Consider the following 22,486-nt stretch of genomic DNA (forward strand, 5'->3'; position numbering starts at 1 on the left):
TTAGGGCTCCATAACAGGTAGGATCCCAGATTCGGGGCAGGGTGCAGTTAGTGCATCATTAGGATCTGTTTGCAGGACTTAGTGTTTGTCAGATTTCTGCAGCAAACTTGAACCAATTTTGCTGATAAGTGATGACTGGCTAGTTGCCTCCTCTATATCCGTAAGTATACTCTAAAGTATTTCCTTAAAAATTCTTTGACCCCTTTAGTAAGAAAATGCTTCATGCCTTTGTCAGTGTGGCATAATTCTGTGCAGGGATATCCTGCCTTTGACATTGTGATATGTCGTTGCCATCTATAAGTATGTTGGATTGCATTCGTAGCTATCCTGAAATGGATGTGGACCATGGATTGCAGGTGGGACAGACCTGTGAGAAAGAAAGCTGTTTAATTTCTGTCAGCATTAAATTAGAATACATGTGTTAGCACTTATCATGATTGATGCTTTAAAGTATGGGCAGTGTATTTTATCTACAATCCTAGGTAGGTTCATCATTATTATTTACAGAACGAGAAATTTATATTTGGAGAAACTGCCCTGCTTCTATCAGGGCTTGCAACGTGGTTCCAGCAGCCTGTTGGTTCTTATTGCTTAATTAGTATACTTAATCGAGCTCATGTTATCTTCTGCTCTGCTGGTCTTCATTTGCTAATCTTCCACTCTTTGTCAAATCCAGAGCACAACATATGTTCCGCCAAGCCATGCGTGCGCGTGTCATTTGGTTCCATGTGGTCCCTGCAGCAAACAAGGAGCGGTATGAACAACTCTCCCAACGAGAGAAGAACAACTACTCCCCCGGCCGCTTCAGCCCAGACAGCCACTGTGTGGCCAACAATGCGCCTCAAGCATTGCCCAGAGCACCCAGACTGAGTCAGCCACCAGAGCAGCTGGATGCTCACCCCCGACTACCTCATAGTGCTCATGCCTCAACCAAACCACCCACAGCCCCGGCCTTGGCTCCACCGAATGTGCTTAGTACCAGTGTAGGTAGCATGTACAACACGAAGAAAGTAGGCAAGAGGCTCAACATCCAGCTTAAGAAAGGTATGGTGCGTTTATTCTCAGATGGAGTTTCTTTCAGAAGATGAGCAACTACTTAAAGAGAGTACTCTGGGTACTGAGGTGGGGCTGGGTGTGTTCTTTTGTTGTTATCTTCCTCTGTTAAGGGTTTAGTGGTCAGGATAAAGCCCAAGGCTCTGAGTTTGCTTGCAGGGTACTCTGCCCTGATCTTTAGCCCTACTCAGTCAAACTTAAAACACCTAGTGCTGTGGAGATGGATTTGGTAGTAAAGTGCCTGTTGCATATGCATGAGGACCTGAGTTCAGATTCCCAGCATTTACATAAAAGCCAGGCACATTGTGGAGTTGGGGGTGGGTGGGGGGAGGGGTAGGTTGCTTTCTTCATGACTAGCCAGTCTAGACAAACTGACAAGCTCCAGGTTCAGTGAGAGACATAAGTCAGAGAATGTTTGAGTAAGACACTGCACTCTAACATCTGGTCTACACGCATGTGCGCACGTGCGCGTACACACACACACACACACACACACACACACACACGAACACACACATGCACGCACATGCACACACACATCATATCACACAAATACATGTGCATACACATGTACATACAAATTGGAAGGAATGTAATTAAAATGTAAAGCTTTTGAATAAGTTACAACACATGTTTGCAAGAATCATGTGGGGGTTTTTTTTGTTTTGTTTTGTTTTGTTTTTGAGGCAGGCAGATTTCTGAGTTGAAGGCCAGCCTGGTCTACAGAGTGAGTTCCAGGACAGCCAGGGCTATACAGAGAAACACTGTCTCAGAAAAAAACAAACAAACAAAAAAAACCAAAAAAAAAAAAAAAAAAAAAAAAAAAAAAAAAAAAAAAAAAAAAAAAAAAAAAAAAAAAAAAAAAAAAAAAAAAAACCAGCTTTTATTTCTAGGGTAGCATTTTTTATACTAAAAATTAGGTTACAGGTTTTCCTTCAATGTCTAGAATAATAATGGAGGTCTGACTGTCTTGATTGGCCACCATGCCAAGGCATTGCATTAAGCAGGATGTTAGAGGTTCCTCTGGCCTTCAGTATGTCATGGGAAGGAGAACCTATGTTTGAAACTGTCTTATTCACGCAATTGTCTGTTTGCTCTTTCTTCTGTAGAATTACAACTTCATTTTCTTGACAGTGACAGAAAATGGTGACAAGTGTTGTTAAGTCTTCCCCTCTTTTAGTGATTTACTTATGTACCTCCTTCCTGTAGATGGCAGATCCATGCACATGGGAACATGGCTGATGTGTGCACATGGGAAAGTGCTTACAGTTCGTCTTCTCTATTATGCAGAGTGACAGACACACTTGACCTTCAGCTAGCCAATGGCATTATGTCAAGGACAAGATACACTTTGCTTTCTGTGTATCCTTTTAGCTGAGCATTTCAAAGCCATGCCTTTCAAATTATGGCTTTATTTAAAAAGAAAATGCCTTTCTGAGCTTGGCCTGCTCCAGCAGCAGCTGGAGAGTCATCCAGGATGACTTACCTGTGCTTGGCAGCTGTGGACGGCCTTGCCAGCGTGTCTTTCATATTGTGGCATTCAGTTCATTCTCCTTTCCACTGGGGTCGCACTGGAAGTGTTATGCACCTGCTGTCTCTTTCCTAAAACAATTCTTCCACTGAACTTTGAGCCATAGCTTCTGAGGATTGGCTTTTGAGCCACAAATACTTGATTGGCACAAACAGAACTTGATACTGTGATTCTGCACTTTGTAAGCTGTATGGGAAGTGCTTTGTTTTCTGTCTATTCTCAGTGAGGGGATGGTCCAATTCACATTCTCCTCTTTCTATTCAAGTGACAGGCTTTGGGTTTTAACCAAAAATATGTCAAGTACCACAATAGTGGTGTATGAAAAATAAAACTCTTGCTCATATTCTCTAGGGCAAAGACAGTATTCACTTAGCCAGTGTTTGGCTACTTCATAAAAATATTATCTATAACATCATAGTTCTCTTTACTAAGGGAGGCACATTCATTTAATCAACTGAAGTTTTGCAGAAATAATAAACATGACAAATTATGATGTAAGGTGGGCTCATTCATTGCAGGTCATTTTTACTTGCTATTAAAAGAGTCAATATTTTTAGTATTTTTAATAATAGTAGCTTTGCTTTGTATCACCTAGAAAGGTGGAAGCCGTTTATTAGACTAATTCAGGAAGTCTAATCTTCATTCATAAATGAAAATTAAAAGTGGTGGGTTTTATTTAAATATTTCTCAAACTTTTACTAATCTAAATGATGCAGCGTCCCATAGATTTGTATTGATTTTTGTTAACCAGCAGGGAAAATATGCAACAGAAGTAGCTGCTGCCTTTACAGCAGTGCCTACAGATGTTTTTCATAAACAGATTGTGTTGACTATACTTAAGAAGGAAGAGAACGTTGATTGTCTTTGATTAGGACTGAATACAGATATGGTCATAATGATTGCTTCAGAATTAAATATTTCCTTGTAGCTGGGAAGTTTTGTTTTTACCAATTCTTGTAACGTTGAGGGAGTTTTATGAGGCCCATTAAAAAATAGTGTGATCATATTAAATATATGTTCAACACAAAGTAAACCATTGTGCTCTAAGTGATATTAATTTGCAAGCTGGAGTCAATGCTTTGTACTAAAAAAAGAAGCCTCTGGGATAATCACTCACTGAAATAATTTTGGAACTCCGTCACATGAGGCTACAGAACAGAGAAGCCCCAACTCACTTGCTTCGATAATTATGATTTCTTAATATTTATTACCGCTCTGGCATTCTCAAATCCCCTGCTCTTTTGTAGAAATTAGCTTTTTAATAAAGTGTGAGGAGAGGGTTAGTAATCTGTTTCCATCAGTGCAGAATGTCTTGTTGGCTTCACCAGATGAAAATTGACATCTATTTATCTTTCCCTTAAAGGTCATTGCTTGAACTTCTGACTCATAGATTTAGGGGTTACTGCTGTTATTTTAATAGAATTGTGGTTCCTATAATAGTCCATCTTTGTAGTTTGTATGAATTAATATTGCCAAAGAGAATAATTTAAAATCCTTTCTTAATAGATGTTATTGCCAGCCTTTAGAGTCTCGTGAAGGCACAGAGACATATGGGACCGCCTCAGAAGAATAATTATTAAAATTCATATGGATAGATTGCCATTCAAGGCTTCAGTACAGACCTAACAGTGAATCTTAACGTGGCTTCCGGTTGGGCCTAAAGGGTTTTGTTTGAGCCTGAGAGTGTTTCTGGCATGTTTCGTTTCAGGAACTACTGAGATTCATTTCTGCTCTTTTCTCTTCAACTCATATATATTAGTCTGTTTTCTCCTGTGTTACATGTTCTGATTCATTTTTATGTGAACCTCATCATGTCACACTCGGATATTCTTCTCCACTGTTGACCTTGTGTATCTCTTCATCCTTCTCACAATGGCCATGCCTTTGCCATCCTATTAACTGAAACGTAGCACAAGAAGTAAATGCTCTTAAATGGAAATTGCTCGTTAGAGTGGTATAGAACTCTGTGATTCCACAGAAATTTGTCAGGCTCCACACGCTGCACCTCAGTGAGGTTCTGTTCTTTATAATTTGGGTTCTAATGGGGGTATAACTCCTTTCCCCAACAAACTGATCTAAGATTGTTTGCGAAGAAATCTACCAAAGATAACATGAAGTCATTTAATCAAAAAGTAATTACTGATATGTCATGAACCTTGGTACCTTTAAACATGAGAAGGGTGGCCTTAGAGTTTCCCTGATCCCAGGTGGAGTCTTCCCTGAGTAAGCTGCCCACCGTGGGGGATGGGACCACACATGGGAGCATTTCAGTTACTTGGAAGGGAACTTGACAAAGGAGAGCAGGATAGTCATAGTTCATGTATCTAAGTTGGTGGCTATACTCGGAGTACGAGGAAGGATGAATACTAAAATATTATGGCTCTATGTACTGTTCCTGAACACTTTTTTCTCCATTTCTCCTGCCTTGTGCTCTAGATTTGGATACCATTATCACCAACACTTGATTTTCGAGGTCTCATGGAGTTTTTAGAGTTTATTTTTACTTTAGGTATATAGACATATTACATGTATGTCTGCATCACATGCATGCCATGCTTGTGGAGGCCAAAGAGACACTGTAGTTGTTGTGAGCCACCATGTGGTGCTAGGAATCAAACCCAAGTCTTCTGCAAGAACACAGTGCTCTTGACCTCTGAGCCATCTCTCCAGACCCCAGAGATTTTATAAATTTTAACAGAAATATTTATGCCTGATTTCTTTTTTTAAAAAATTGGATATTTTATTTACTTACATTTCAAATGTTATCCCCTTTCCCCTGTTTCCCCTGTGCAAACTCCCATCTCATCTCCTCCTCCCCTGCTTCTATGAGGCTACTCCCCTACCCACCCACCCACCCACCCACCCAACCACTTATACCTCCCCACCCTGGTATTCTCCCATATTAGGACATCAAGCCTTCACAGGATCAATGGCCTCTCCTCTCATTGATGTCTGAGAGGCCATGCTCTGCTACCTATGTAGCTAGAGCCATGGGTTGCTCTATGTGTAGTCTTTGGTTGGTGGTTTAGTCCCTGGGAGCTCTGGGGGGTCTGTTTGTTTGATATTGTTGTTCTTCCTATGCGGTTGCAAACCCCTTTTGTTCCTCCAGTCCTTTCTCTAACTCCTCCATTGGGGACCCCATGCTCAGTACAATAGTTGGCTACAAGCATCTGCCTCTGTATTTGTCAGACTCTGACAGAGTCTCTCAGGAGACAGTTATATCAGGCTCCTGTCAGCAAGCACTTCTTGGAATCTGCAATAGTGTCTGGGTTTGGTGTCTATATATGGGATAGATCTCCAGGTGGGGCAGTCTCTTCAAGCAGAGCTGTTTGGTACCCAAAGAGTTAAAGTTCACATATGAGTTCATTAACTTGTAATTTGCCCTTGGTAAGACCACCAAAGAAGATTAATGGTTTCTAATGCTAAACATTTTAAATCTTCCAAACAGTCTAGTTTGAAAACTTCATTAAAACTTTTAAAGCATTAAAAGAAGTGTAGGCCACTGGATGTTATCAAATGTAAAACCAATACAGAGTATGGGCCAGCTTATAATGCAGGGCACCGGCCAATCCTTTGCATGTGGTGCACCTGGTGCAGCCCGCAGTACACAGTAGCAGCACCTACAGATGTCTCTGTCTCCGTCTTAGGCACAGAAGGACTGGGATTCAGCATCACTTCCCGAGACGTCACCATTGGTGGCTCAGCCCCCATTTATGTCAAGAACATTCTTCCTCGAGGGGCTGCCATTCAGGATGGCAGACTCAAGGCAGGAGACCGGCTAATAGAGGTGAGTGGCTTCTAGGCCAGGGCTCCTGGCTTCCCTGAAAAATTCCTTTCTTTGGGAGTTAACTTGAAAATGTTTTCATGAAATAGGAAATTATGTAGTTGAGCAGAAATGTTGCATCAGAAAACAATTAGTTTCACTGTATGTTTCCCTATATTGTCTGAAGTGAAATTACCTCTATGTCTAGATTATTCATAAATATTAACTATATAGATATTTGGTTTATGAGGCCAGAGTGTGTCTTGTCCATTATGCATGTACCATACCTTCGTGATTGTGACTTTAGACTGCTTTATACTTAATGTGTGTCAGCATGGGCAGGTCAACTTTACTTAGACAACAGAACCAAGGCAGATAGAGTGAACATGGACAACGTATCTTGAAAGGCCAAAAGGCCAAAAGGTTGGCATGGCAACCTGGACCATGAGATGAGCTGCAGCATCCAACGTCATCAGCAAGGAAAACACATTTTAGAAATCTCCTTTTGATGCTTATGGGTTTAACTTCACTGGTATTTAAGGTCACTGCAAAAATACACACAGACGTAATTTCTGATGTGGAAAGCTGTGTAAAAGAAAGAGGCACCAACTCAGAACTTAAGACCTACTATTCTTTCTTTTTTTGTTTTGTTTTGTTTTGTTTTGGTTTGGTTTGGTTTGGTTTTCAAGACTGGGTTTCTCTGTGTAGCCCTGGCTGTCCTGGAACTCACTCTGTAGACTAGGTTGGCCTCCAACTCAGAAATCCACCTGCTTTTGCCTCCCAAGTGCTAGGATTAAAGGCATGCATATACTACCACTGCCCAGCATAAGACCTATTCTAAATGAAGCTTGATCCACTCTCATGCTAGTGGTTCTGTACTGAGCTGTGCCTCACAGCACCAAGCCACAAGCCTACAACTGAGCTATACCCAAGTGCCGTCACTGGGGATTCTAGGCAAGAGTTCAACACTGGGCCATTATTTTCCCTACCAAACTGTTGTCTGTCTGTCTGTCTGTCTGTCTGTCTGTCTGTCTATCTATCTATCTATCTATCTATCTATCTATCTATCTATCTATCTACCTATCTATTTTTTTTTAGTGATTCTTTTTGGTGTTTAGTGTTTACTTTTTAATAGTAAAGTATTTATTCTTCATTTTCACTGAAACTTAAAGCATTTTACTAAAAGACTCCTACTGTATTCTCCCATTTGGCTGTTGGAAAACCCATTCCACACATGCTGTTCAAGAGCTTAGTTCCTGTAGTGGCTTCATGTTGACTTGACCTTGTGGTTGCTGTCTGTTTATAGCATATTTATGGCAGTTGCAGCTCTGGTTTATGGGTCAGCCGTAAAGGATTTATTGCTTCCTCACTGACATCTGGCTACCTGATTGACTTCTTTTATGAGCTACCAAAGCTTCCGTGGTTACCTAGTCACAACCAAAATTTGCACAAAAAGGCTCAACTCACTAACAAACACTGTCAGTTCTGGATCTCTGGCTTTTCTTCCTCTTCAGGTCTGGGCAGGGTTGTAACTAAAAATTTTCTCTTTGCTTTAGGTCAATGGAGTAGATTTAGCAGGCAAGTCTCAGGAGGAGGTTGTTTCCTTGTTGAGAAGCACCAAGATGGAGGGGACCGTGAGCCTTCTGGTCTTTCGTCAGGAAGAGGCTTTCCACCCCAGGGAAATGGTGTGTAACTGTAAGGTGGATGGCAGACTTCTCGCGCATGCGAACCAGTGACCTAGGCTGCCTACTCAGTGGTGAATGTCTGTGCCCACCTGCCATAAGGGGTCTCTATAGCTTTTATTTTCTTCATGCATAGCTCAATGCATGGATAGGTGCTTAATAAACAGCGTATAAGAAGGGTTTCAGGGAAATCATGTGTTTATCACTGTTTCTCCTGCTAACTCTGCTGAACCCCAAGATGTCAGTTATTTCATAACAGTCACCCCAAAGGCTATACTTGAAACGCTGTCATCTCCTCCCCTCATGTGACAGGTTTTCGAGTTTCAGATTCTTGTAGTAATTACACCTAAGCAAAGGTAATGGTGCTCCCTGTTTGATGGATAGGGAAGCTTACAAAGTTAGTGCTAGGAAAATAGAGACATGTCATAAGCACAGGTGACCTTTGTCAGGAAAACATAAATAGTAGGCACTGTTTGTAGCTCACCTTTGGCCTCCACACTGATGTTAACCACTAAGCAGAGGTGTTGAAATGTTTTTTGGTGGGAATATGATGCGGAGCGTAAATGTAGTTCTGAATACGCTTTTGAAAAAAAATGCTATTTTTATTATTTCTATATGAATTTTATATACTTTGATATAAAATTGGCTTGTTTGGAATAGTCATCTTTATCTTTTGATGTGGTTAGAAGGTTGTTTTGGCTCAGGCACAAGTAGCATCTTAAATATTCCAAAGCAGATTTGACCTGAGCCATCTCAGATGTTTGATATCTCCTTTCAGCTAGCTGCTAGCTTTGTGTAGTCCTGACAAGTGACAGGATTTAGGGCTACAGTTCCCAAATCCGTCACATAGGCCCGATTCTCTTAAATTATGCATTGTGATGCATCATGGCTGACATATTCACTATAGAAATTAGTTGTTTATTTAAATAGCTGTTAAAATAAAGCTAAATCTCAGCCACGGGTGTCCAATCCCTTGTTATGCACAGGCCTAACAGTCTTACTTGGCTTTGTGGGGATTTCAGACCCTGATAGGGTGATAAGTGAACACTTTTGTGCGTTGTGTTGTGTTTATTTTGAATAAATTATGAAAACTTCGTCATAGTTACCAAATGTTTAATGCATCATCTCTCCATTTAAATGCCTTTTTTTTTTTTTTCCGTTTCCTCCACTCTTTTCCAATTTTGTGTTTAAGATGCCACCTGATCCTAAATCTGGGATGTCTCTATTCGATTGCAAATGAGCCCTCAACTCAGCACCAGCCTCCCCTGGGCAGGCAGGAAGCCCCAGCCCTGCCTGGCACTCTGCATGTTGGCCTTACCAAGCCTGCCAAACTGCAGCACTGTTCTTCAGCAGTCTCACAGGGGAGTGAGTGCCAGCCTGAGGTTATGCAGGTTCTTCTGGGCCAATTTGGATCTTCCAGACTTCTGTTTCTCCCGTCTGCTGCTCCAGCTCCCCCTCCCCTCCCCCATTTAATTTATTGCTTGTGAGCTTTTCATTAAGGACAGGGCCAGTAGGCTGTCAGTCTGTTATGTACGCTGCAGCTGCTTTTTTGAGACTTAAAATAATAACAGTTCTGAAAAGTCAAAGGGAGTGTTTAAAAATAATTCTTAACTCCAATTAATGTAACTCTTCTCTCTGTCTCAGTTCCAGGGACCTTAATCTACATATTTTTAATCAGTGTTTTGTCTTTTGTTAAAAATTAAATAAACTAAATTATCAACCTTTCATGTTCTGTATTATATCGGAAGAATTATATGTGTTCTCCGTAGAACATGTTCTAGTATCAAGTGTTTCCCACAGACTGGTTTTTATCCATGTAGCTTTCAAATGGCCCTGAGGTTTGGTTTAGGGAGATTGGAAAACACATTTAGAAGTAGTAGCGTATTTAGATACAGAGTTTGATGAGGTTTCTTTTCCTACACACAGCTTAGAGGGTAATATGAATGAATGAGGAGACTTCTGTCTAGAAGAACTGTTGAAATCTGGACCTAAACCCTGACAGTCCAGAAGACAGCCATCTGTCAGCCCACTTACAATGACCTTACAATGTTTACTTTACAACGTAAAGGAAACAATCTAATTTTAAAACAATCTAATCTCCTTTAATAAAGCATTGTATCCCTGGGCCTTGATGATGAAAAAAAGTCTGTACTAATGTTTCTCTTTAATTCTTCTAGAATGCTGAACCAAGCCAGATGCAGACTCCAAAAGAAACGGTAAGAAGCTTGTCTTTAGAGATGTTTCAATACTTGCTAATTCACTGTGATATTATTTGTCTTGCTTCTTTACCAAAGTGATCTAATTTTAAAATAATTTTTATTTACTTCTATATTGGGGGAAAGGCCTTGGAGGGGAGGCTTGTAAACAGGCATAAAAAGGGAGACGTCAGAATTATTTTCTGTTCCTTTGTACAAAATGGTGAGGTTAAGAGAGTGCAATATAAAGTATAATGAATAAAGATATGGTGATATGTCAGTGATTAATGTAAACAGAGTTGTAAAAAAGGGTGGGGGATAAGTCAGGCATTCTGAGCTCAAGTCCAAGTCCAGATGCAGCTCAACTATGGCCATTTTAGAAGACTAATCCACACTGGGCACTAAGAGTAGGCCGTATTCTGTCTGTTATAGGCAATATGTTTATCTCTGTGATGATGTACTACATGGTGGAAGAGAGAGAATTTAATGCTGATATTAAATAGCCAGATAAAAGTCAGGATCTTTGCATATTATAGGGCCTTTGCATCTTAAATAGCAAATAAAAATATTCCCAAACTCAGCCAAGTATGGTGGTTCATGACTTTAACCCCAGAACTTGGGAGGCAGAGGTAGGTGGATCTCTGTGTGTTCCAGGCCAGCTTACTCTACATAATGAGTTCCAGGACAACCAGGGCTATGTAGGAGCCCTCCCCCCTTCTCCCCCACAAAATGTTGTAACCAAATAGGTAAACCAAAAATCATCAGACTATAAGGGTTTAATCACACTTGATTTTTAAAATATACATAAACTATCAATGTCAATAAATAGAATGATATTCTCAAATATTTTATCATTTTAAAACTGGATGGCGAATAAGACCTCAGAACAGAGTTAGGAAGTAGCATCAAGAATATTACACACTTATGAGTACAGGTTAGAAATAGCCACAAGATTGAGGCTTTGGTTATATAATGACTCAGCCAGAGACAGCCATGAAAACCACAGTGGTCTTACACATTGAAGATGCCAGTGAGAGAGGGAAGCTGAGGAGATCGTTCTATTTGAAAAGACAGTCACTGTGGCAAAGGTAACGGAAAGCTGTGTAGTGTTGGCCAGCAGGGATTGTCAAAGCATGGGTGAATAGACCCTCTAACTCCAATGAACATTTCTGGAAACAAATTTTTCACACATGTGTGAACATGTATGCATATTTGTATGTATGTATGTTTGTGTCTAAAGATGGCATTTCAATTTAGTAATAGACTGTGCTTTACTCAGCCTTTAGAACAACATTTATAAAAAATGGTTTATTTACTTAGTTCTGGGCTGGACCCCGCATAAATACCGAGCATCCTATCATAGAGCTGAACTCACAGCCAACCATTCACCATTACAATTTTGACACTTTCTTTACCAGCCCCCAGTAAATCCTAGCTGTACCTGAACTTAAACATCAAAAGTCCTGGAAAATCTTGAGCAAAAAGAAAATGTGGATTTGCTTTGGATTAAAAAATACCCATGACTTTAAAAAGCTGACACACAGGCAGCCCTCAGCTTACAAAGGGTCAAAATACCAGTTTCACAGGAGAACAAAACATACATATAACATCCTCTTATCTCAGTTTCCACGAGAAATCAATAGGTGACTGGAGAGCTTGAATGCCTTATGAGATAAAAATCTCTGTAGTAGATGTTTTATCCAAATGTAAGCTAACAGTGTTTTAGCATTGAGAATGCTAAATGCGTTTTGGTTTTGCAGCATCTTCATCTCAGAATAGGTCTGCCTAGGTGGGATTTCACTGTGAGTCAAGGGACATTTCTGTTCTCCTACATCTTTATGTGTACATATTTATTTTTATCTTATGATTAGTATTATACATTGCTATAGCTGCATCCCAAAGCATTTGCTGTATAAACATGGAAAGAGGGATTTGCGGAACGGCTGTGGGATGAAATGCACTCCTCTGCGGCTCTGAATCTTCCTGACTTCTGTGGTTTCTGCAAAGCATAATGTGATTAGAATCCTTCATCTGCCTACACCAATTCTTATCAAGTCTTTGCGGGATGTAGGGGTATTGGAAAGACAAACAGAGCTGACTCGCTAAGGAACTGAGTTGGAATTCCTTATGGTGCCTTTACCGTGATAACAACTGCTTAATGTTTCTGACATAGTTCCCTCAAAATGTTTTTATTATTTGTTCTCAGTTGTCTTTGTAGCATAGCAATAAACTTTGTACATTTTTTTAACTTCAAAATTTTATTTTATTTTATTTTATTTTAGTTGAAGTCTGTAAGTTATAGGCTTCAAGGCTATTCTGGGTTAATTACCTTATTATTATTTTTTTTTTCTTAGCATGAAAATTTCAGGAAGTTCTCTTCATCCACCTCTTCTGTAACTTTAATATTTTTCAAAACCTATTTTTAATGATGGTTCTTAAACACTTTAGCCTCCCTGTCAGCCCACCAGAGGTAATGGGAAAGAAAGGATATGGGGGAAGTGTTTAGGAACATTCTTTGGAGCAACTCCTGTCTATGTTCTCTGGAAATCAGCAATTCAGCAGAGGCAGCTCGAGCTACGTGCAAACACTTCATGAATACATCAGCAGTCCAGCTTGGTAGAGTAAGGATAGATAGCAGCAGGAATCAGAAGCAGTGTCACTATCTAGCAGAGACAGCCAGGCCTCAGTCTCAGCACGAGTCAGCAGGAGGGACAGGGAGGAACACCAGGAGAAGTTCTCTGCTTAGCATCTAAGCAAAGCAAAGGTCAGCAAAGACGTGAGACCCACAAGAGATGCATAGCTAGCTCTATAAGAAAGCCTAGCTCAACTGCTGTCACTGTCCATTGAGTCCTCCAAACATCCCATGTCTTCCACGGGTCTTGCCTCAGTTGACATCACTCTGCCAGTCAGCCCAAGTCCACTGAAGTGGCAAGAAACTGTAGCATACTACAGAAGTCTCTGTGTTTCTCTTTATGGAGTCCTGGCAAATGCGGCTTAACTACACAATGTAAGACAGACCAATACATGCATGTCATAAGTGAAGAATCCTTCATCACATGTCCTTTCACATGCTGGCTTGAACAGAATATCCTTTCACCTGTGTCTGCTTCAGCGAAATGTTCCTTCTCATGTTTGCTGCAGCAAAACACCATCCAACTGACTTTCCAAAGAACCCTGAAGTTTCCACTTCATCTGCCACTGGTAGCACTCTGGAATGTTAAACACTGATTTCACTCTTTTCCCTCCACAAGGGCTTCACACCATTCTCACTGTATAACATTTGTTCCCCCTGAACTGACAGTAAATTATTTATGTGATTCTCCTTTACTCCTGAATGTCTCAATGCAAGGACATTTTCTTATGTAGTCCTGCTCTAGTTGTCTGAACCAATAAACCACGCTTGGCTTTACAGTGCTGTAACTGCCCACAGTAGTTTATAAAATAAACGAGTAAGAAGTCAGAATAGCCTTCTAGGCTCCAGTCCAAGCAGGGTCATGGCATGGCATTTAGTCACGTGTCTAGAATCTTAGTCAGGAGTGGTTCTTTAGTGTATCTTTGTTTTACATTTTTGAAAAAAACAACAGTGAAAACCTATTCTCTTTCAGAATATCCCTCCACTTGGGTTTTCCTAATTTTGAGGTGCTACTTTTCTGGTCAGATACTGGAAATTAATAACTATTATTGCTATAAACAAACAAAAAATTGCCTTTAAGAATATTTGCCTTTCATTGAATCAGGAAATAACATAGGAAATCCAGATATATGATTGTGATTTAATAAACAGACCTGGTAGTCTCAGCACTGGGGAGGCTGAGGCAGGAGGAGTGTTGTACCAAGTCCTGCATGGGGTACTGTGGAGTTAGGCCAGTCTCAGAAACTTGAAAGACCATGTCTCAAAAAAACAAAACAAACAAACAAAACAAAAACAAGTTTGGGAAGGGGATCTGGGTTACGGGGAAAGGGGAACAAAGACAAAGATTCTAGAATGAGCAACACCCATTCTGAGTTCAATCTCTAATAACTACAAAAATAATAATGAATAAACAATCTAAGTAGTGAATCTCAGAAAGATGGGTTCAAATAATGAAAATAAAATTTATCTTTAATCTCTGGGGATGTTGTAATAAAGGCAGATAGCATCCCCACAAATCTCTGTACATAGCCACAGTCAGTTCTCAGCTCAATATACAATATGCAAGCTTAGAGGCTCTCAAATTGCCTTCTATAGATGCTCTTATCTGTTTATACATTCACTTGTCATTCCAGGGTGTACATGTATATGTCTTTATGTCTGTCCTTCCCTCCCTCCCTCCCTTTATTCCTCCCTCCCTCCTTCCCTTTATCCATCCCTCTCTCCTTCTCTTTATCCCTCCCTCTCTCCTTCCCTTTATCCCTCCCTCTCTCCCTCCCTCCCTCCTTCCCTCCCTCTATCCCTCCCTCCCTTCCTTCCTCCCTCCTGTCCTTCCTTCCTCCCTCCCCTCTCTTCCCTCCCTCCCTCCCTCCCTCTCTTCCCCCTTATCCCCTCCCTCCCTTTCTCCCTCCCTCTTTTCCTTCCTTCCTTCCTTCCTTCCTTCCTTCCTTCCTTCCTTCCTCTCTCCCTTCCTCTCTCCCTTCCTCTCTCCCTTCCTCTCTCCCTTCCTTCCTCCCTTCCTCTCTCCCTCCCTCCCTTCCTTCCTCCCTCCCTTCCTTCCTTCCTTCCTTCCTTCCTCCCTCCTTTCTTTCCTTCCTTCTTTACTTCCTTCCTTCCTTCTTTCCTTCCTTCCTTCCTCTTTCCCTTCCTTCCTCCCTCCCTCCCTCCCTTGCTCCCTCCCTCCCTTGTTCCCTCCCCCCTTCCCCTCCCTCCCTCCCTCCTTCCCTTCCTTTCTTCCTTCCTTCCTTCCTTCCTTCCTTCCTTCCTTCCTTCCTTCCAGTAGCTCAGGTTGTCCTTGTTCTCAGGATCTTCGAGCCTCAGCCTCTTGAGCTCTAAGGTTAGTTCTGCACCACTGTGTTCATCAGAACCCCATTAAGTTCAGCACATTGTTCAATGTCATAGTTCTGAAGAATGCCTTTAACAGTTGGATGATTGTTCCCAGTCAGTTCATAGCTTTTAATTAGAGTTTACAGAAGGGGATTATCGATTGTGGACCTGCTCTTTCTTAGTGAATGGCTTGCTCCCCTCTCCTTTGAATTTGAAGTATCTCTCCCTCGTTATGGACCCTCCAGGGATCTACAGGCTACAGACTCAGTGGAGCAGGACTCCTGTGTAAGAAGTTTGTGAACAGTAGTGCCTTGATAAGCTGTCACCATGTGCTTCTCTGATCTTACAGTACTCTATGTCTACAACTTTTCCCCTTTGTTTTCTTCGATATGTTTTATACATTTCATCAGCCCAGAGATTTGATCGTCATTTCCCCTTCTTTAGGAATGGATGATGTGATTTAGGTTCACTGTAGATTCACAGTCCCTCCTGGGCAGTCAGGGTCTCAGCTATCAGGACGAGTGTTAACAGAAGAGAAAACACTAGATAGGGAATGCAGAAGGCCATTGGCCATTTTTGTTCCTCATTGGATATTCTTCTCTTCTCTGAGGATTATGGGAAACTCAATAGCTTTCACAGGACACATTAGGCAGGACCCCTATTTCTAATATGCTTGGCCAAAAAAAAATGCCCTTTGTTTTCTGAACATTAAAGGCAAATTTGTCAGTGGAGAAGCATGAAGAAGAGAACTGCAGTCAAGTTTGATGGGAACTTGTTCATGCTCTACAGACATATGTACACAGTAGATACCCACTGTCCATGTGTGTGAAAGAGCAGCCAATCCAGCTGGAGCATGTTGGAGAATGTATTAACCTTTGTGCCTGATGGGTGAACTAAACCCTTTGATTGAAGGGACTCAGCTTCAGGCAGCACAACAAGGAGGTAGGAAGTGGTTTCTATGCTGTCAGCATGGAGATCCTCGTACTAGCTCAGCGTTGTGGAGACTTTTATGGTGTTGCATCTCAAAATGGTTTTTGAAGAGGAAACTTTTAAGTTACTGCTCTCCCCCACCCCCCCCAAAAAACAACAACAACAACAACAAAACCAAAAACAAAAAACAGAAATTTCTAAAAGCTGGTGTTAATTTCAGTCTCCTTCAAGAGCCAAGTGGGTTAATAATGAAATGCTAATGCAGCTGACAGTGCCTCCCTTCAATGTTCTTAATGACAATAAAGTCTCAAGGTTTGATACAAGAACCTTAAGAAAAGACCCTCCCATCCCACCCCTATGGTCTCTTGTAGTTTTCCTAGTAAGTGAAACTGCTAAGCAAGGCAGGGGGGACCCTCCCACCTTGATTAGCCTTTTTCTTCATGAATTCACTCAGCTCCTTGTCTTGATTTTTCAAGTAGGGAGAAAAAAAAAGCCAAAAAACAAAAACTGAGAATTTTAAGCTTTTGTAAAATCATTATGGAAATGTTGGAATCAGTAAACATGAGAAAGCCAAACTAAAGATCTAAATCTGCCAATGACAATTAAGGTCCTTAGGATTGGAGAGAAGAATTGGTAGCGGTTGAGTCCCTGTGTGCACAAAACACAGCTGTGATTCCTTGAATTTAGCAAAGCCCGAGAACCTACAGCATCCATGGCCTCTCAAATGCAGCATTCTCAGAGAAATAAATTTTGTCTCCTAATTGTTTCTGAATTACAAATACAAGGGGGCAGTGGTGTGGCTTAGAGTTATTGGTGCTGTTTTTTTTTTTTTCTTTTGATCATTGAAATCTACCCACGTGGGATGTTCTTTTAAGTATTATTGCTTTGGTTGTCTGTAATGCTGATATGAACCTGTGTCCTGTTAGATGTTTGCTAGGCCAGTGCTCTCGCATTGAGGTGCTGCCAGCCTCCAGATGGCATATTTTTACACTTACAGTAAGACTGCAATAGTAGTCATTTATAGAATAATTACCTAGTGTTTTGTTTTTGATACACATAGATTAAAGAAATGAAAAATGAAGTGAACATTAGCATTTATAGAGCATTGCATGAGTAGAAAGATATTTCTGTATAATATATGTGTGATATATCAATATTTTGAGACAATTACCTGACCTTGGTTTGTCTCCAGTTCATTAGTTTTATTGATTTGAACTGTAATTATTCTCTGGGAATATTGTAAAGATAAAGTGGTTACAAAGAGCAGAGAAGCTAAATCCAATGGTAAATATTTACTTTATATAGACACTGTCCTTTAAACATTTATTTTTCATTATTAGTGCATATTTTTCATGGTCTAAAAAGGTTGCAGTTTTATGTCATTGAAAACCAACTCCTCCTTACTCACTGTCAGGCTATTCTTTGAAATGTTTCCAAGAATGCACTCTTGTATGGTTGGGCATGTAGGCCAGCAGCAGACAGCTTCTAGACTGCCTTTTATGAGGCCCCTGCTTTATCACCAGTGAGACAAACATGTATGCATGCGCACGTGTGCGCGCGCGCACACACAAACACACACACACACACACACTAACACACACACTCACACTAACACTGTCAGCAAAGTGGAAACATTGCTTTGTATGGAGCATTGTAACATTATTTTAGATTTTAAAGTTTAAAATAGCAAATTGTGTGTGTGTGTGTATGTGTGTGTGTGTGTGTGTGAAAAACCTCAAATTCTCTTTTAAATTATTTTATTGTTACTTGATTTAGGCTCTGAGAATTTTTCAAAAATTGGATAGGATGCAAAAGAAAAAAAAATCGTGTTCCTATCCTCTATAATAGCCAAGTTTTATGAGTAACTGAGAGTTGTTTGAATGCTGTCCGTTTAGGGTGACATCTCACCATGGTAACTGATGGTCCATTTTAAATGACTAAAGAGGATGCTACAGCAGGGTTTCAAAGTTGGGAAAAGAGGAGCACTATTTTTTAGGCTTCACTGGGGCCTATGTATTCTAAGACTGATGCTGCAGAAGTCTGCTTTTCCACTTGAAATGGCAGATGTCAAGATGGTGTGCTTCGCCTTGGTGGGGTGGCTGAGGACCCGGACAGCAACCTGCCCTTTCTTTTTTGGTACTGAACTTGCATTTAGTAATAGAATGTGGCCTCACACCATACTCCATTGGGTTAAAGATTCATTTTTCATTTCTTCCTCTGTTAGGGTAGTGAACAAGGGTTTATACATTCTAATTGTGTGGGATCTTGAAAGCCTTTCTTTGAGCATCTTCAGTTAGGAAACCAAAGACTTGTACATAGCTAATTAATTAAACAACAATGCTCACGTGATATCCGCCAGTGAAATGATGTGTGATTGCAAGATTATGGAAATCTCTTCCCAGATGTTATTTGGTTCTATCTTGTCTCCCAGATGTTGCTGGTTATAGCTTAGCACTGGCCCTAAACCTGAATACCTTTCCTGGCTAGCTTTGTATCATTGGGGTTTTGATATTGTCTATGCATAAAAATGCACACAGTGTCAGTGAATATTGAACTTACTACTAAGGACTGCAAATCCTCCATGCAAAGACAAATGATTTGCTTATCTTGGCTTTTAAAAAGTTGTTTTGCATAGTAAAGACAGAACAGTACAAAGACTTTGCAAACTAGCCCCAGACTTTAGAAGTCTGCATCTCTCTTTTGTGTTACCCCTGTGTTTCCTAGAATTAGCTGCAGGTTTGGTACAGTATTGATGTAAGCACAGCCTGAAGCTGCTCACAACCAGGCTCAGGGGTAATCTTGTAGGACATTGTACTATCATCATGGATCCTGTCAAGGAAGAAAATCTGCCCGTTCCATTAGAGAACTTATCATTAAAGATTTTCAGTGTAGTAGCTAGAGAAAGAGGCATTGATAGTTTAATACCCTTTGCAATTCTTTTCCCTTTTTAGAAAGCTGAAGATGAGGATGTTGTTCTCACACCTGACGGTACCAGGGAGTTTCTGACTTTTGAAGTTCCACTGAACGACTCAGGATCTGCAGGGCTTGGTGTCAGCGTCAAGGGGAACCGTTCCAAAGAGAACCATGCAGATTTGGGGATCTTCGTTAAGTCTATTATTAACGGTGGAGCTGCGTCTAAAGTAAGAGCCTGTCAATCTCGTTCAACCTGTGCCTGCTGGTGAGGTTTCTCACCCACCTCCTCTCTGACCTATAGGTTCTATTAGTAATATTTTCTTTCTCTATAGATCCAATGCCTGGACCATTTGGGGGGGTGTGGAGCTCATCACTCTAACTCTTCATTCTATTTCATGCGACCTCTATTCTGTATTCTTAGTTTGGTGATGATAACATGTGTGAAGGCAAAGCCTGAGTCTTGGGCGGGGGAGGAGCTTCCTTTTTCCCTCCCTCTCCTGGGAGACCATTTGCTCCCTCTAGGCCTAGAGTGAGCTTCCTGGCTTTTTGTGGAGAACAGTTTTCTACAGTTGTCTTGATCTTCATGGATCTCATTTATAAACCACCTTCGTGGCTGTTTCTGAGAACCAACAAGCCAGTGATGATCACTTTGTGTCCTTTGAATGAGTATTCCATTTAGTTAACAGATTATAATAATGGCTTGGGAATATCTAAAAGACTGAAATAGACAAAGGCCATAGCAGCTGCTTACGATGAGATTAAAGCCCCCAGATCCCCTTTTCTTTCCTTTTTATGTTTTAATTATTTAAACTTACGGAAAAGAAGTCTCTTACAGACTACTCAGCAATCCTTACTTTGCCTTCCTCACAGGATGGAAGGCTGAGGGTAAATGACCAGCTGATCGCTGTAAATGGAGAGTCTCTGCTGGGCAAAGCCAACCAGGAAGCCATGGAGACTCTGAGGAGGTCCATGTCCACCGAAGGCAACAAGCGTGGCATGATCCAGCTCATTGTGGCGAGGCGGATCAGCAGATGTAATGAGGTAAATAGAGAATGTCTCCTAAAAGAGCCGTCACTTATCGCTGTGGCTCAATGAGATTGTGCAGGCTTGTCAGGAGAACATTTTGCTTTCAAACATTGTGTCATGTGACCCAGCATAGTCTGAGCTTTCTGTGACTTTAAATTTCAGCTCCTCTAGCTCCACTTATCCAGTGCTGGGGTTACAAGTATTCACCATCATTTTTGGTTATGCAATAGAGAGGACCAAAACCAGGGCTTTTTGCATTGTGGACAAATGCTCTATGAACTGAGCTCCAGTTCCAGCCTTGTGACATTCTTGGTGTAGCAAGGCCAGAGCTCCTAATCCTTCTAATCCTTTCAAATAGTGCCACTTCCTAGTGACTAAGCTTCAAATATATGAGACTATGGAGGCCATTTTTATTCAAACCAACACACACCTGCATTACTTTTATTTGTCAAGTGTGGAATGAAATAGCCACAATTATTAAGCTAATGTTTACAACAAGGATCAATTTAACATTAACTGAAAACCTCAGACATTCTTTTGAATGGGAAGAATTCAAATTTGATCCTGATAGTCCTGTTGCCTACAGGACTGCCCCTTTTTATTCTACTAGTGGTACTAAGGGGTGGATTCCAGATATTACACTGGCGGGGCATATGTTCTTACTGACTTGCATCTCAGCCTTTCAGTGATGTCTTGAATGGTGGTTATTTCTTGTCAAGTCATTGTTTGGGATTTTTAGTCCTAGTTGTGCAGGTGTTTGTGAATAGTTCTCAGGATAGTGTACTACACAGGTGTCTATATTAGGTAGTTCTTTTAGAGAAAGAGTTGTTTCCGATTCCTGAGGACAGTGGTCAGTGGACAGGTATGCATTAAAGATCTTCTATATGTCAGACATTTTGATAGGTGCTGGATACATAGCAATGTCTAGTCACAAAAGTATCATTGCCTTGATCTTTTTAAAAATGAGGTCGGGAGGCTAAGAAGACAGCAGAGATGGAAGATGCTGTTGCTCAAACATGAGGACCTGAGTTTCAGATCCCAGCACTGGAGACATAGAGACAAAAGAATCTGTGGGTTCTGGAGCTCACTGGCTATCCATTTGGCTGAGTCTCTGAGCCTCAGGTTCAATAAGAGATTCTGACTCAGAAAAAATAAAGCACAGAGCCATAGAGGGTATCAGTTGCTGGCATGTGCACACACACACTTACACACAGGGATGCATGCATACTCATCCCCCCCACACACACATACCCTGAATATGGAATGTTGTGGGAGATTTTTGCAATAAAGGGTAATAAAGACCATTCTGTTTCTGTAGGATTCTGATTCCCCAAGAGTAAGGCAAACGTGCACCAGCTTGAAAATGTTTTGATAAAGGCACTGATTTATTCCATTTTGCCCTATGAAAGATGTGAGTCTAGATTCCCTACTGAAATATCCCTGTCACGTTTACTTCTACATTTGAATTTACGTGAATGAAGAGGATTTAAGTGTGGGAGCAGCCGTGATCCACAGAGCGGTCTGTGATTCTGTTATCATTTCCTATATGGCTGGTTCTTACTGTTTCTTAGGACATAGTAGCTTATAGTTAATTGTGTGTGTGTGTGTGTGTGTGTGTGTGTGTGTATAAAGTGCTGAGGTTTCTGTGTAAGTATGGAGAAGCTATTTGTACTACGAGGGTTTGACTAAAGAATTATGCAGCCAGAGTAGCTCAGTTTGGGTTTCCAGTAGGCCTCCCATGTGCTTTTGCTGGTGTGAGATTTCTATCACTTCAAAAAAAGTTTTCTGTTTGAGTCACAGGGAAGGATTGTATAAATTAGGCTACTGTAAATACTGGTGTCCTCATAGGCCATCCTGTTGTCATGAATGAGTCCCAGTTTACAGTAATGTTCTTGAGCTCCCTGTAGGTGTTTGGTTCTAGTCTGAGACCATTGCATGGTATCTCACCCAAGTCTCTTGAAGTTCAAGGCTTATATTCTTGGTGTTCTCCTAGAAAAGGTAGGAATTCATGAGAAGAAGCTTCTGTATTAGGCAACATGGTTCTTTTCCTCATATTTGGGGGTGCTACATTGTGTGTATGTGTGGGGTTGTTGGTGTATGTATATAGCACACATGCATTTGTGTATCTATGTTATTGTGTGAGGCAGAGTCTCTCTGAAATCGCAGCTCTCCAGTTTGGCTAGAAGGGCTGGCCTGTAAGCCCCCGAGATCTCTCTCTACCTGTGTCCCACTCTCCAGCACTATGCTTTACAGAAAGTATTGCTGTGACTTGGTTTTACACAAGTACTGAGGCTCTGAACTCAGGTCCTTGTGTTTGCTGCACAAACACATTATCCACTGAGCTCTTCCCTTCTCACCCCTAAAGTTCTTGCCTCGTACCCAAAAGTCCCTGGGAAAGCACTTAACTATCTCTATAGCCTCTCTAGGTAGGCTACC

General features: G+C 41.0%; 1 protein-coding gene across 19 annotated transcripts in view; it reads left to right on the plus strand.

Moving 5' to 3' along the window:
* Pard3 (par-3 family cell polarity regulator) overlaps window positions 1-22,486 on the plus strand; it is a 555,587-nt gene that overhangs the window by 307,306 nt on the left and 225,795 nt on the right. For all 19 annotated transcript variants that reach the window (XM_031341867.1, XM_031341876.1, XM_031341877.1 and 16 more), the window contains 6 exons: window positions 677-1,044; window positions 6,232-6,371; window positions 7,904-8,032; window positions 10,207-10,245; window positions 19,063-19,251; window positions 19,895-20,065. In XM_031341867.1, the coding sequence (XP_031197727.1) occupies window positions 677-1,044; window positions 6,232-6,371; window positions 7,904-8,032; window positions 10,207-10,245; window positions 19,063-19,251; window positions 19,895-20,065 (1,036 nt within the window). The remainder of the gene's footprint in view (window positions 1-676; window positions 1,045-6,231; window positions 6,372-7,903; window positions 8,033-10,206; window positions 10,246-19,062; window positions 19,252-19,894; window positions 20,066-22,486) is intronic.

Source organism: Mastomys coucha, unplaced genomic scaffold (genome assembly GCF_008632895.1).
Source record: "Mastomys coucha isolate ucsf_1 unplaced genomic scaffold, UCSF_Mcou_1 pScaffold22, whole genome shotgun sequence".
NCBI classification, from domain to species: domain Eukaryota; kingdom Metazoa; phylum Chordata; class Mammalia; order Rodentia; family Muridae; genus Mastomys; species Mastomys coucha.